Below are 15387 nucleotides of genomic sequence, written 5' to 3'. Positions count from 1 at the left end.
CAACGTTTAGGAGGCATCTTGACAGATACATGAATGGGCAGGGAATAGAGGGATACAGACCCCATAGAGGCAAAAGGTCTTTAGTTTAAAAATACGTCATGTGTCGGTGCAGGCTTGATGGGCCGAAGGGCCTGTTCCAGTGCTGTACTGTTTTTTGTTCTTTGTTCATCACTTTGATGACACCTTTCACATAGGAATGGAAATATGTGATTTAGTCTTTGTATCTATTCCTACCTTCATTTAAATCAGGAGTGATCTTGTGATGGCAACCTCCAGACATCTCAGAAGCACTTTACAGACAATTAGATACCCTTAAGTGTACTCACTCCTTTCAATGTGGAAATACGGCAGCCAATTTGTGCAAAGCAAGCTCCTACAGACAACAATTAGATAAATCACTAGGTCAGAGTTACCAATGAGCAGAAGCTAACACCATTTATCCCTTTAATTGTTTATTTTAGGCACAAAAGATTATTTTCACCATACGTTGAAGCCAAGGGCAACGCTTTTCCATTGACTATGAGGAGAGGTTGAATAAATTAGGATTGTCTTCACTAGAAAGACGGAGGCTGAGGGGAGACCTGATAGAGGTCTGCAAAATTTATGAGCGTCATAGACAGGGTGGATAGTCACCTGAGGCTTTTTTCTAGGGTGGAAGTATCAATTACAAGGGTGCACAGGTTCAAGGTGAGAGGGGGAAAGTTTAAGGGAGATGTGCGGGGGAATTTTTTCACGCAGAGAGTGGTGGGTCCTTGGAACGCGCTGCCAGAGGAGGTGGTGGAAGTAGGCACATTTAAGAGGCATCTGGTACATGAACAGGGAGGGAATAGAGGGATATGGACTGAGTAAGGGCAAAAGCTTTTTTTTTAATGTAGCTTTTGATTTGGTTTGATTTATTATTGTCACATTATTAATATACAGTGAAAAATATTGTTTCTTGCGTACTATACAGACAAAGCATACCGTTCATAGCGAAGGAAAGGGGAGAGTGCAGAATATAGTGTTACAGTCATAGCAAAGGTGTAGAGAAAAATGAACTTAGTGCGAGGTAGGTCCATTCAAAAGTCTGATGGCAACAGGGAAGAAGCTGTTCTTGAGTCGGTTGGTACCTGACCTCAGACTTTTGTATCTTTTTCCCGACGGAAGAACATGGAAGAGAGAATGTCTGGGATGCGTGGGGGCCTTAATTATGCTGGCCGCTTTCCCGAGGCAGTGGCAAGTGTAGACAGAGTGAATGGATGGGAGGCTGGTTTGCGTGATGGATTGGGCTACGTTAACAACCCTTTGTAATCAGGGCATCATGATCGGCACAGGCTTGGAGGGCCGAAGGGCCTGTTCCTGTGCTGTAATTTTCTTTGTTCTTTCTTTGTTATTCATCCACCCCAGTTTAATATTTTCCTCTCTCTTGTTCCGCAGCGTGGAGTGATGGCCGAGAAGCCGGCTGACCCTGGTTGTGTGTCGATCGCTTTAGAAGATACCGTGTGCAATGGAGGCTCCCAGGATGCCCCTCTCCTCACCACACACCTCAAGAAGGTGGAAAACCACATCACAGAGGCACAGAGATTCTCCCACCTGCCTAAACGCCCAGCAGTGGACATTGAGTTCAATGACCTCTCTTATTCTGTGAGTGAGGGATCCTGTTGGAAGAAGAGAGGTAGGGGAAGATTTATTTTGCTTCTTCGCACGTTCGTATCAAGCTCGTTTTTCACTCCAGACTTCATGGAACAGCAGTCGGCCATTTAACCCCTTAAACCCTTTCCATTATTCGATTACATCACACTCGATCTGTATCTTAACTCGACTTAGTTGCTTTGCTTCTGGATCTCTTGATGCTGAATTTAATCTCATGACAACAGAAAATGTCCAAACAGCTTTTTGAAGGAGAGGGCTTTGATTACCTTTGTGTGAAGAAATGCTTCATACATCACCTGTGAATGACCTAGTTCTAATAAGTAGGTAAGGCTGTAACTAGATTCAATTGAGCTCATTGAAAAGGAAGAAAAATGCTCTGCTCCTTAAACACATAATCCAGCATAATCCATTGTTTTATCCGCGGTCGATAATGAATCGCGTTTTAGTGCAGAATGTCTCAAGACTGATACTCCAAAGGGGAAGATTCTGCCTGACCAACTTCCTTATCCTCTTCTGACAAAGTCATAAGTTCAATGGGCTGCGGGAAGGAGCACACAGAAGGATATTACTGTAAATTCAAGCATCGGAGATTGAGGGTAGACCGCAAGACTGAATAAGAATTGGCTCAAAGGTAGAAGGCAACAAGTACTTATGAAAGGAGTTGGTGGGGTGGGAGGGACGTAATGAGTGAGATCTATGTGGGTCAACACTGGACCTAATTTGGAATCATAGAATCCTAACAATGCAAAAGGAGGCCATTCAGCCCATCAAGCCTGCACCGACAGTAATCCTACCCAGGCCCTATCCCCTTAACCCCACCTCACTGTGCCTACCCCAGTCCAACGCTAGCATCTCCACCTCTTGTCTGATGAAGATTATCTTTTCTTGCAGTGTTTAAGTTTAATTATTAGTGTCACAAGTAGGTTTACATTAACAGTTACTGTGAAAATCCTCGAGCCGCTGCACTCCAGTGCATGTTTGGGTACACTGAGGGAGAATTTAGCATGGCCAATCCACCTAAGCCACACAGCTTTGGACTGTAGGAGGAAACCGGAGCACCAGGGGGAAACCCATGCAGACACGGGAAGAACATGCAAATTCCACACAGGCAGTGACCCAAGCCGAGAATCGAACCCAGGTCCACCGTGCTAACCACTGTGCCTCCCTAGAAGTTGAGAAAATCCCCACTACTGTTAAATTATGGAAACTGGTGTCTGCTTATTAGAAAACACAAGTAAGCACAGGCCCATTCTGATTTACTGTGTATTCTCACACGAGATCCTAGGGGATTAGTGAAGTGACTATTATTGGAGTGAGCTGTTGGCCGAAAGCAATTGGCGATCTTCATTGTCCTTGTTCTCACATGCCCTCCAAACTAAGCGAAGGGACAGGCAACCAAACTTGGCAATTTCGTGCCGCTCTGATTTGTAATTTGAACCTGTTTTGTTTGTGCCCAAGCAGCACAAATTTAAATTGACGGCCTCTTGTGTTGCTGTTGGACAAGGCTGAAAACTCGGGTATTTTGCAAGGATAATGTTTCTGTAATAGCCGCGAGACGCAACAACAACAACTCGGCAGGCGAAAACCAAACAAAGCAATTTATTGTGATACAAGCTGTGTACAGAGCGGAATGGTGAATGCAACTTTACTCTGCAACTCCCAGGCTCCATCTGAGGGACCGCGGCTCCCGGGCTCGTGCTCTCCTGCCGTGATTGGCCCAGGTTCACGTGCTCCGCTGTGATAGGCCCACCGGGCCACATGACCTGCGATTGTTCCCCCCTTAAAAGGGCCACATTACACAATTCCAGTGATTTGATTTGATTTATTATTGCCACATATATTAGTATGCAGTGAAAAGTATTGTTTCTTGCACACTGAACAGACAAAACATGGCACCGTGGTTAGCACTGCTGCCTCACAGCGCCAGGGACCCGGGTTCGATTCCCAGCTTGGATCACTGTCTATGCGGAGTCTGCACGTTGTCCCCGTGTCTGCGTGGGTTTCCTCCGGGTGCTCCGGTTTCCTCTCACAGTCCGAACGACATGCTGGTTAGGTGCATTGGCCGTGCTAAATTCTCCCTCAGTGTTCCTGAAAGGTGCCAGAGTTTGGCGACTAGGGGATTTTCACATGAACTTCATTGCAGTGTTAATGTAAGCCTACTTGTGATTAATAAATAAACTTTAACTTTGCATAGGGAAGGAAAGGAGAGAGTGCAGAATGTAGTGTTACAGTCATAGCTAGGGTGCTCACCTTTGATCCTCAACCATTTTTTAACTAAAGCAATACTTGATATTTGGATGGGAGAATTCATGTGCTTCGACTGACTGTCTGTGTGGAGTCTGCACGTTCTCCCTGTGTCTGCGTGGGTTTCCTCCGGATGCTCCGGTTTCCTCCCACAGTCCAAAGATGTGCGGGTTAGATGGATTGGCTGTGCTAATTTGCCCCTCAGTGTTCGGGGGATTAGCTAGGGTAAATGCATGGGATTGTGGGGATAGGGCTTGGGTGGGATTGTGGCCGGAGCAGACTCGATGGGCCGAATGGCCTCCTGCACCGTAGGATTCTATGGAGGAGATTGCAGTTTGGAGGAACTTGCGAATTGTCATAGAATCATAGAATCCTAGAATCCCTACAATGCAGAAGGAGGCCATTCGGCCCATCGAGCCTGCACTGACAACAATCTGCCCGGAACCCCACGTATTTACCCTGCTAATCCTTGTGACACTAAGGGGAAATTTAATATGGCCAATGCACCCAATCCGCACATCTTTGGGAGGAAACCGGAGCACCCGGTGGAAACCCACGCAGACACAGGGAGCATGTGCAAACTCCACACAGTCACCTGAAGCCGGAATTGAATGTGAGTCCTTGGTGCTGTGAGGCGACAGCGCTAACCACTGTGCCACCATGCCACCAAGGGCAGGATATAATGGCAGGGCATCTATCCAATTCAATAAATCCATTGAAAAATTCTCCAATATGGAACAAGTTGTTATTGTGTGACACTCCTATTATGAATGGGTACAACTTCTCATCAAGAGACCCGCGGACATTGCTGCAGACTAGTGACTGAAATCAGTTACTGACCTTGCTACCTAGTAGATCCACAATCTGCATTTTGGGTCCTGTCGGACTATCGCCGGAATTCTACCGTCCTTCCCGCCATGGAACCGGGGCGGGCGAGGGGCAGACAACGGAAATGTCTGTTGACCTTGGGCAGGGTTTTCCGGTGTCACTCGAGCGAGGCCATAAAATCCCACCCTATAGCTTGTACTGCTGAATGTACCAAAGGATGAGCAGGAAAGAACCAGTTGGTCCATCAGGCCTGGCCCAAAACAGTCTTAACATTAAAAAAACAAGAGTAGGAAAAGGCTACTCAATCCTTTTTAGCAAGCTCTGCTATTCAATAAAATCATGGTTGATCTAACTCAATGGGCAGAGGTTTCCCATCCCACCCGCCAGGGGAATCGTAGCAGACGGGACATGGACCGTGCAAAGGTCCGTTGACCTCGGGTGGGATTTTCCAACATTGGGGCGAGCGCGGCCAGAAAATCCCACCCAAAATCTAACTGTTATGACTTTGATAAATCTCCTCCAGTTGTAGTTAATAACTGCATGGGAGATGGATTCTTGAGTGATATTCCCAAGGTGCCAATAAAGTTCATAGAATAATAGAATCCCTACAACGTAGAAGGAGGCCATTTAGCCCCATCGAGTGTGTACCAACTCCCCTCATAACCCCATGTATTTACCCTGCTAATTCCCCTAACCAACACATTTTGGGACACTAAGGGGCAATTTAGCATGGCTAATGCACCTAAGTGCAAGAAACCTCAGAGGTTCATTTGCCACAAGAGCCTCTTAAGGCGTTTTAGCACCGGGTCCGGTTCCTCGTGCTCTGCGTGCGATGTAGGTGGGGTGAATCAAACAGCTATTCACCTCTTTTGTCTTGAGCACCGAGGCCTGGGTTCACTCTCTTTGTGTAGTTGGAGAGTAGACTCAGCTACATCCGCTGTGTCCATTTCAGACTCAGAGGTTCCAATGACTGGAGAAGGAGAATGGGGAGCTGGTGGGTCCCGGAATGTCTTTCCGAGGCTCTCAAAGTACTGGGCATCTCTGCAGGGCTCCCTGATTGGGCAGGCCATTACTGCCTTAATCTGGGAGCTCATATTCTAATAGGTCCACATCGTGGGCCTGGTTAAAGTCAATACATCATTGTTCTTTAATGGGATCTTGCTATTCACAAAATGGCTGTCATATTTCCTGTGCAACAATAGTCAGTGCATTAAAGAAATCATTATAAATGCAGAACTGGAAGGTAATGAAGCATTATAGAATTGCAAGTCCCTTTTTTTTCTATGTTTCTTACTCTGTCTCATCTCCCCCATCTCTCCCTTTCTCACTCTTTTTCTCCTGCTATCTCTCTATTTCTCTTTCTCATTCTCGGTTTCTTGTTTTCCTCATTTACCTGTTGCTTACATTCGGGAGGGATATAAATGAGCAAGTGAACTGTGCTTGCACAGTAAGTTATTCCCCAGCATGCTGTTCCCCTTTGTAAGTGATGGTCATTGAATCCACTTCACCGCAGAGCTCAGTATGAGCCTGCTGGGTGAATACCTGAGGCAGGTCCATGCGGGGAGAGTTTTCCCTCTGACTGTCATTGTGCATGGCTCTCTTTGTAGACTGATTGGGAGCTGCCTGTTTGAGTTTTAAATCAGTTATCACTCAGCATTGCCACGTTGCCCAATTAAACGGTGGCGCAGTGGTTAGCACTGCTGCTTCACAGTGCCAGGGACCTGGGTTCGATTCACGGCTTGGCTCACTGTCTGTGTGGAATTTGCGCATTCTCCCTGTGTCTGCGTGGGTTTCCTCCGGGTGCTCCGGTTTCCTCCCACAATCTGAAAGGCGTGTTGGTCAGGTGCATTAACCCGAACAGGCACCGGACTGTGGCGACTAAGGGGATTTCACAGTAATTTCATTGCAGTGTTAATGTGAGCCTTACTTGTGACTAACAAATAAACTTTAACTTTTAACTTTAACTTTAAATTTGCTTTGAAACTTCTCCTGATGTGTAGCAGGCTCCCAGTGAGATTGTATGATCATTAATGCGCTGTGATGACATCATCCTATTGGTCTAATGCCAACCCATTAAAAAAAATTTAATCTTCAACCTTGTGCAACTAATGCAGATCTAGAAATGAGCCCAGCCCAGAGAAGTCAAATACTAAATGCAATTCCTGATGCTAAACCAAGTCATCCAGACTAAGAAGGCCCCAGCTTTGATCTCCTGCTAGGTTAACAGATGATGGTAGAGTTATGGTAAGCGTCCTTCATACCATGGGAAGACAAAACAATTGCTTTATTTGTTCTCAGGATGTGAACATTGCTGGCTAGGCCAGCATTTATTGCCCATCCCTAACTGCCCTTGAGAAGATGGTACCAAGCCACCTCCTTGAACTGCTGCAGTTCACGTGGTGTAGGTATACCCACAGTGCTCTTAGGGAGTGAGGGGGGGGGGGTGTTTCCAGGATTTTAGAAACAGAATATATTTCCAGATCCTCATGGGAGTATATTTCCATGGTCTTCATGTGGCTAGGAGGGGAGCTTAGAGGTGATGCTGGTAGTCCCAGGCCTCATCTTCCAGGTGGTGGAGTTGGTAGGTTTGGAAGGCTGGTCGATGGAGAATAGCAAGTTGCTGTGGTGCATCTCATAGATGATACACAGTGCCGCTGCTGTGGTATGGAGGGAGTGCATGTTTATGACGGTGGATGGGTTGTGTAATGAACATACATTCAGATTCTTTTTGAAACTGCAAACCAGTCACAGGAGTTATGACTTCACCGTTGGATCTCACGTTCAGTCGGTCAACACACATTTGTCACTGCTTTCCACTGTATGGCTCCTACAGTCTGCTGGATCCCCACAAGCACCCTGCCTTGTAATAATCTCTATCTGTGGCCTGGATTGATGTCACAGTTATTTACATTTGCAAGCATCAGCTCCCTTCATTCCCCCCCCTTCAATCATCTTGTTCTTTACTCTTTGTCCTTACAACCTCAGGCTTTTGGCAGTTGATGACACCATAATTCTTCTTGGTTGAAGTGATATATGAACCAAGTGTCCATTCTATATTTGATCAGGCATTTTGTTTTTACGTACTGTAAGCAGAACCACAAGAATACCTGCTGGGAGGCGAAGAACACCTCTGCACCCCCACTGGTGGAGGTGGGTTTTTTTATTTGTATTTTTGGGCTGTGGGCATCGCTGGCTGGGCCAGCATTTATTGCCCATCCCTAACTGCCCTACATTTCAGAGGGAATTTGAGAGTCATCCACATTGCTATGGCTCTGGAGTCACATGTAGGCCAGACCAGGTAAGAACAAAGAAAATTACAGCACAGGAACAGGCCCTTCGGCCCTCCAAGCCTGCACCGACAATGCTGCCCGACTTAACTAAAACCCCCTACCCTTCCGGGGACCATATCCCTCTATTCCCATCCTATTCCTGTATTAGTCAAGATGCCCCTTAAAAGCCACTACCGTATCCGCTTCCACTACCTTCCCTGGCAGCGAGTTCCAGGCACCCACCACCCTCTGTGTAAAAAATCTGCCTCGTACATCTGGACAGCAGATTCCCTTCCCTAAAGAACGTTGGTGAACAGGATGGGTTTTTACAACAATCGACAATGGGTTCATGGTCATCTTTAGACTTTTAATTGGCAGCTCCGCTACAACATGCCCCTTGGTACGACATATCATCACACAAAGTAAGTTTGGTTGAGATTGGAGGAGTTTGCCCACAAAGGGAGAGATGGACATTTCACTTAGATTCAAATGAATCCAGATGAGAGTGATATGAAGTGGAATCGATGATGCATGTGTGGATTGGCGTGGGCGGGGGGTGGGGATGGGGGGGAGCTGGAGGAAGGGGGCGTTGTGAGGGGGGAACCAGGTCAAGCCTGAGGCATGTTCACTCTGAACAACATGAATACAGACATCAACGGACTATAAGGCAAGAGCTCCGGAAATGGGCCTGTGAAGAATTTTGTTTTCTCAAATCGCATTTTTAGCTTCTTGTTTAATTTGATTGGATGTGGCCCAAAAATGACTCTCATCCATTAGTCATGTTGTTCAGTCTTCAAAGCCCTTATTATACATTACCTAAAAGCTGGATGGATTTTTATGACCACTTGAGAAATCTGATCTCTTTGCTTTGTGGGTTGGGGAAGTAAAGCTTTGTGTTTTGGATACAGGTTGAGATTTTGACCTGTTTATCTCAGTGTAGTTATACTGGTGAAGGGGAAGAGAGGTGCAGACAGCGAACTGTATTGCCAATTTCTTCCCCTTGATGGATTTTAATGAATTGTGTAAAACCCTGGTGACATCTAAGAATGCTCAGAAAAAGGAAAGGACACAAAGGCCATTGAAGCCTCCAGGGTGGCACTGTGGTTATCACTGCTGCTTCACAGGCCAGGTTCAAATCCCGGCTTGGGCCACTGTCTGTGTGGATTCTGCACGTTCTCCCTGTGTCTGCGTGGGTTTCCTCCGGGTGCCCTGGTTTCCTCCCGCACTCCAAAGATGTGCGGGTTAGGTTGATTGGCCATGCTAAATTATCCCTTAGTGTCAGGGGGATTAATAAGGTAAATACATGGAGTTATGGGAATAGGGCCAGGGTGGGATTGTTGTCAGTGCGGGCTCAATGGGCCGAATGGCCTCCTGTACTGCAGGGATTCTATGATTGCAGTCAATTGTGAGCTGTTTCTGCTGTGATAAATTTGCGAGATTTTACTTAACCTCCTCGGAGAAGCAAGTAAACTTCCAAGAGGGAAATGTGGGGTTTGCCCGACCAGTGATGATCATTGAGGGACTGTGCATTTACTAACCTAGCAGTGCAGGTGATTTGACCTGATGCCTTGTAGCTGTATTATCATGTATATCTGATTACTGTTATAAACTTTTTTTTGGCTTTTAAAAGACGTAAGCTTTTAAAAGTTCGCTGTCCATCTGGCACAGTCCAGGAGTTTCCCTATCCAAATGAGTTGTGGAATCCAAAATGGCTGCCGAGCTTGTCTCTCCAACAGCCGACTTGAGCGATCAAAAGTAATTAAATGTGTGAAGCCTTTTGCGATAAGTTGCCATGTAAGAAAGTATAGCAATTTTTTCTGATTAAATTTGTACTTTTGTGATGAGGCCAGAAAGGTTATTATGAACTCCAGGGATTTTGCACTAATAGGATAACCTTGGATTTGTGCCAGGTTGTAGTAAGGTCCCAGTGCATAACCAGTGAGTTATTTATATAAGCTCAGAGCAACTTGCTTAATCACCAGGAACAATAAAGGAAGACTTGCATTTGTTTGGCGCCAATCACATCCATAGGATGTCCCCAAAGTGCTTTATATCCAATGGATCACAGAATCCCTACAGTCCAGAAGGAGGCCATTCAGCCCATCGAGTTTGCACCAACTCTCTGACAGAGCACCCAAGCCCTATCCCCGTTACTCCAAATATATACCCCATTAATCCCCCTACAGGGGACACTAAGGGGCAATTTACCATGGCCAATCCACCTCACCCAAACATCTTTGGACTGTGGGAGGAAACCGGAGCATCAGAGGAAACCCGCACAGACACGGGGAGAATGTGCAAACTCCAGACAGACAGTGATCCATTGCCGGGTTCCTGGTGCTGTGAGGCAGCAGGGCTAACCACTGTGAAGTGTTATCACTGTTGTAAACACAGCAGCCATATGTGCACTGCAAGATCCCATGAACAGTGATAATGATCAGATAATTTATTTTGAAGTGTTGTTGGAGAATAAATATTGGCTAAGATATCAAGGATAACTCCTCTGGTCTGCCAGTAGCATGGGACCTTATCCATCCCCCTGTGACGGCAGATGCATTCATTTAATTCTCATTTGAAAGTCCATTCCTCTGACGGTGAGGCACCCAATGCCGCATTCAAGTCTAAATATTGTACTCCAATCTCTAAAGTGGAGCTTGAATCCACAGCCTGTACTCAGGCGAGAGGGCTACACACTCGAGCAAAACTGACACCAATGTAATAAAATATATATCACCAAAATATTACATGTTCATCTGAACTGGGTGTAGAATCAATGTTCAGAGCACATGATGCAGCCACACTTTTTAGTCTTGTATGGGATGTGGGTGTCGCTGACAAGGTCAACATTTGTTGCCTATCCCTAATTCATAGAATCCTACGATGCAGAAGGAGGCCATTCGGCCCACCGAGTCTGCACCAACCACAATCCCACCCAGTCCCTATCCCCTTACATTTACCCCAGCTCGTCCCCCTAACCCTAAGGGGCAATTTAGCATGGCCAATCCACCTAACCCGCACATCTTTGAACTGTGGGAGGAAACCGGAGCACCCAGAGGAAACCCACGCAGATATGGGGAGAATGTGCAAATTCAACACAGATAATGACTCAAGCTGCGAATCGAACCCAGGTCCCTGGTGCTGTGAGGCAGCAGTGGTAACCATTGTGCCACTGTGCCACTCCTACTCTTAAGGTTGGTGGCGAGCCGCCACCTTGAACACAACTGTGTGCCTCACTAGGCCATTGCAGAGGGCAGTTAAGAGTCAACCACATTGCTGTGGCTCTGGAGTCACATGTAGGCCAGACCAGGTAAGGATGGCAGATTTCCTTCCCTAAAGGACATGAGTGAACTAGATGGGTTTTTACAACAATCAATGATAGTTTCATGGTCACCATCACTGGGAATAGCTTTCAATTCCAGATTATTTTTTAATTAATCAAATTTTTAATTAAGTTAATTCCCACCATCAGCTATCCTGGTGGGATTTGAATCCATGAACCCAGAGCATTCTGGGCTTCTGGGTTAGACATTGTGACATTACTACCGTGCCATATTCACACCCATAACTTGTAAAAGCAGGAGATATGTCTCGAGTCATAAATAAGTGGTTAGTTTTAGACAGTGACAGATTCTGGGAGGAAATGAATGCTGAGGGATTGATGGAGATCCGTGGTTTTGGGATCCTGGCGAAGAATTTTGGGAAGGTGGAACATTGCCCAGAGATGAAGAATAATCTAAAATTTGAACCCAGTTGAAGGGAAAGTATCATAATTCTTAGTTCAGTTGCTGGCCTTTATTTTCTGCAAGTTTGAAATCTCACCTTCACATTAGTAAAATGGATATTCTGGTCATTATCACATTCCTGCTTGTGGGAGCTTCCTGAGCGTGGATTGGCTACCATATTTCCTGTTCGTAGAATCATAGAATCCCGACAGTGCAGAAGGAGACCATTCAGCCCATCGTGCTTGCACCAACAACAATCCCACCCAGGCCCTATCCCCCATAACCCCACATATTTACCTTGCTGACCCTCTGACACTAAGGGGCAAATTTGGCATGGCCAATCCACCTAACCCACACATCTTTAGACTGTTCAGGGCCTGTGCTCTTCAACTCCACATGTGATGGAAGAAGTCCGCCACATGTAAGCACTGCATTACTTTCATGCCCCCCCCCCCCGAGGAGCGGGAGGTCCTCTGGACCCTGAAAAAAACAGTGGGGCCACCGCTCCCCTCAACTGGCACATAGACCCCTCATCTTGCACTACCCCCGTAGCTACTCCAGCCTGAACTGTGAGGCCTCAATCCAACAAGTTGTACTGGGGATGTTTTTTTGACACCCCTGCAGCTCGCCTGCTATGCTTATTAAAAAAAGAGGACGGGACCCCTGAATAAAAGTGGGAGTGCCTCTTCAGTACCCAGGTGGGAAGTCGACCCAGTGTGCTCTACAGTCGGTCCTCCATGAATCTAAATAGAGCCCGTTGAGTTTAGAAGTAACAGCAGAAAGGATCATCAGCAAACTTCACTCAGAAGAAGCAAAAGAAGTGACTTTTACTAAACTTTGTAACCAATCTGAGTGGAAATTCAATCTGTAGCCATTAGTAACACCATCATATCAAGAGAAGATATTTTATACAGCTCTTTGTAATGACGTGAGGTGTGCTCCCTCAAGGGCCAGTGACAGCAGATTCAATAGCTATTTTCAAAAGGGTATTGGATAAATATTTGAAGAGGAAAAGGTTGCAGGGCAGTGGACAGAAGAGCCGGGGAGACGGACTGATTGGATAGTTCCTTCAGCCGGGGAGACGACTGATTGGATAGCTCCTTCAGTGGGGAGACGACTGATTGGATAGTTCCTTCAGCCGGGGAGACGGACTGATTGGATAGCCTCTTCAGCCGGGGAGACAGACTGATTGGATAGTTCCTTCAGCCGGGGAGACGGACTGATTGGATAGCTCTTTCAGCGGGGAGACGACTGATTGGATAGCTTCTTCAGCCGGGGAGATGACTGATTGGCTAGTTCCTTCAGCCGGGGAGACAGACTGATTGGATAGTTCCTTCAAAGAGCTGGTACAGGGGCAATGGATCGAATGGCCTCCTTCTGTGCTACATTGTTCTGGGATTCTAGGTCTCTGGATGTATACTTTTAACTCCAATTCTGTGTCTCTCGCAGATAGCATGTGTGTAGAAATATAATGAAACCAAGCCAGTGGAATTATTCACAGCCCAATTAATTGTGTTGTTTGCATGTGGTCAGGAACAAGGGCATGAAGGTGCTGTTGTTGTTGCTAAGCTCACAGGGGCTTTTTCTGACAAACTGCATTGAGTTCAGTGTGTGATCTGCAGCCAATGAAAGCTATTTGGGTCATTGCTGGTTAATGACATGTAGAAACTTCCCTCACAGATGCTGGTAATGATCTACCGTAAGCTCGCTGCAGATAAATCTTAATTGAGGTAATCGGCTCATGTGTATTGAGCATTGCAGCGAAACTGAGCAAGAACAGAATTGGGATTCTGCAGGTGTCAGTAAATCAAATAAAGGTGCTAATGATGACGGATGACTATTACTTTGCCAATTGGGTCTCAGTCAAGGTTAATATGAAGAGTTTGCAATGTAGTTACGTCACAGGGACTCGGGCAGCTGTTAGAATAAGCATCTTGAGGGACAGTAACGTGACATCACTGGAAGGGAAGCGTGTCCTATGACCCAGTCGTAGTTTCACTTTGGCCTTTGAGCAGAAAACAGTGCACACGGCTCTGCTGCTGATTTCTTCAAGCTCTCTACCCTTTATAAACCGGCAACGATCCCATGTTTACACCACAATCCCACATGAGCAGTTGATGCCTTTATACCATTGTCTGATGTTCAATGGTGGTCAAACAAAGTGGCAGCAAGATTAAGTACAGGTGTGACCTGGCCTTAGATCATGTTACGTGACATAGTGACATTAGTGTATCTTTAAGAGATGTTTCTTTTAGATCATGATCTCTGCAGCTCTCTCAGTCAGTGTTTCTCAGCTCATAGCCTTCGTTGATGTCATTACGGCATCAACTTGACTGGAGATATTGCTGCTTAAACAGGGGTTTGTTTATTTTTGCTGGGATGTTGACGACTCTGCATTGTTAAGGAAAAAACTGGTTGGAAGGTCAGGTTTTTTCATTTTCAGTTTGGAGTTGCAGTTTGAGAGTTTTGGAAGGGGCAGCAAGCTGAAAAGAAGTCTTTCTCTCTCTTCCTGGTTTTGGAAATTCTGCTGGTCATCTGAAAGCTAGGTCTTTCCTTTCTGAAGGGGAGAATCTGCTGTCGGTGGCTTGTCTAGAGTCCCTGGTGTTTTGGGAAGCTGTTCTGACCTCAAACTGTCCTGAGTTTATCCAGAGAACTGCAGACTTCATCCAAAGGACTCAATTCCAGTATCACGTGAGCATTAGTCTTTGCTGTGTTAAACCTGTTTGAAGGGTCTTGCTTATGGGATGGGTTTGATTGGGACAGCTCCTATATTCCTTAAGGGTTATACATTATCGTGGTTGTTTTGGTGTTTGAAATCGGGAATGGGTTAATAAACTTCAAAACTCAAAGTGTCAAAGTGATATTTAGAGCTTGTATGAGAAGTGCTGTAGAATTCATTGTTTTTGTTAGAATTCATTGTTTCTTACATTCGGACCAGATAAGGAAAAACCGTTGTCTCCTGAATGTATATCAGATTAACTTGTTTGTGCAAAACCTGTGATATTGTTTCAAGGCAATGACGAACGATCGCGGCCTTGGAGATTGCTCATACAGCGGGAATCTGACCATGAATTAGAGACAGTAAAAATTTATAATAAGGGGCGGGACCGAGAGGTATAAAACTCTGTTCTTAACTCATATTTGATGAGACGTTTGGGGGTCCAATGTTAGGAACCTCACATCTCCCACAATTGTGAAAATAAACCTGCATTTTGATCCACTAATAGTGTCAGAGGTTTCTTACCTACAACAGTGTTGTTTGTAATTAATAGAAGTTATTGCTAATATTCTTACTATACATGTTAACTATATTCTTAAACAAGCTTTGTTTGATAAAAACTCCCTGGTGGGTCATTTGAATCATGCCTGGAGTGAAACCTATCATGCTTATCCCAGCCAAATTCAAGATGCAAAACTTATGATCCAAGCGGGCTCCATAAAACACTTTAGAGTTTCTGGCCTGAACCATAACAACATGAGTTGACCCTCAACATTCCGGTCAGACTGCAACCAGTTCATAGCTTCGGAGAAGCCAAAAACATTGAAGGGCTGCTCAAGAATCGATGCAAGTGCCAAGAGATCCTTACAGACCGATTAAGCTTATAGGTCCTTATTACAACTCTAATTGTTGATGCAACTATTAGAAAAACCAACCCTAGCAAAACATGTGGAAGCTGTGGCCTTCTGTACGC

At 45.6% G+C, this 15387-nt stretch overlaps 1 protein-coding gene across 1 annotated transcript in view; it reads left to right on the top strand.

The window, feature by feature from the left end:
- The window catches only part of abcg4a (ATP-binding cassette, sub-family G (WHITE), member 4a), a 145822-nt gene that overhangs the window by 51066 nt on the left and 79369 nt on the right, over positions 1–15387 (top strand). The window contains exon 2 of the mRNA XM_078198975.1: positions 1417–1654. Coding sequence (XP_078055101.1) covers positions 1417–1654 — 238 coding nt within the window. The remainder of the gene's footprint in view (positions 1–1416; positions 1655–15387) is intronic.

The sequence above is a fragment of the Mustelus asterias genome, chromosome 27 (genome assembly GCF_964213995.1).
Source record: "Mustelus asterias chromosome 27, sMusAst1.hap1.1, whole genome shotgun sequence".
Taxonomy (NCBI): Eukaryota; Metazoa; Chordata; class Chondrichthyes; order Carcharhiniformes; family Triakidae; genus Mustelus; species Mustelus asterias.
The sequence above is the reverse complement of the archived record's forward strand: the minus strand, read 5'-3'. Positions and strand labels throughout refer to the sequence as shown.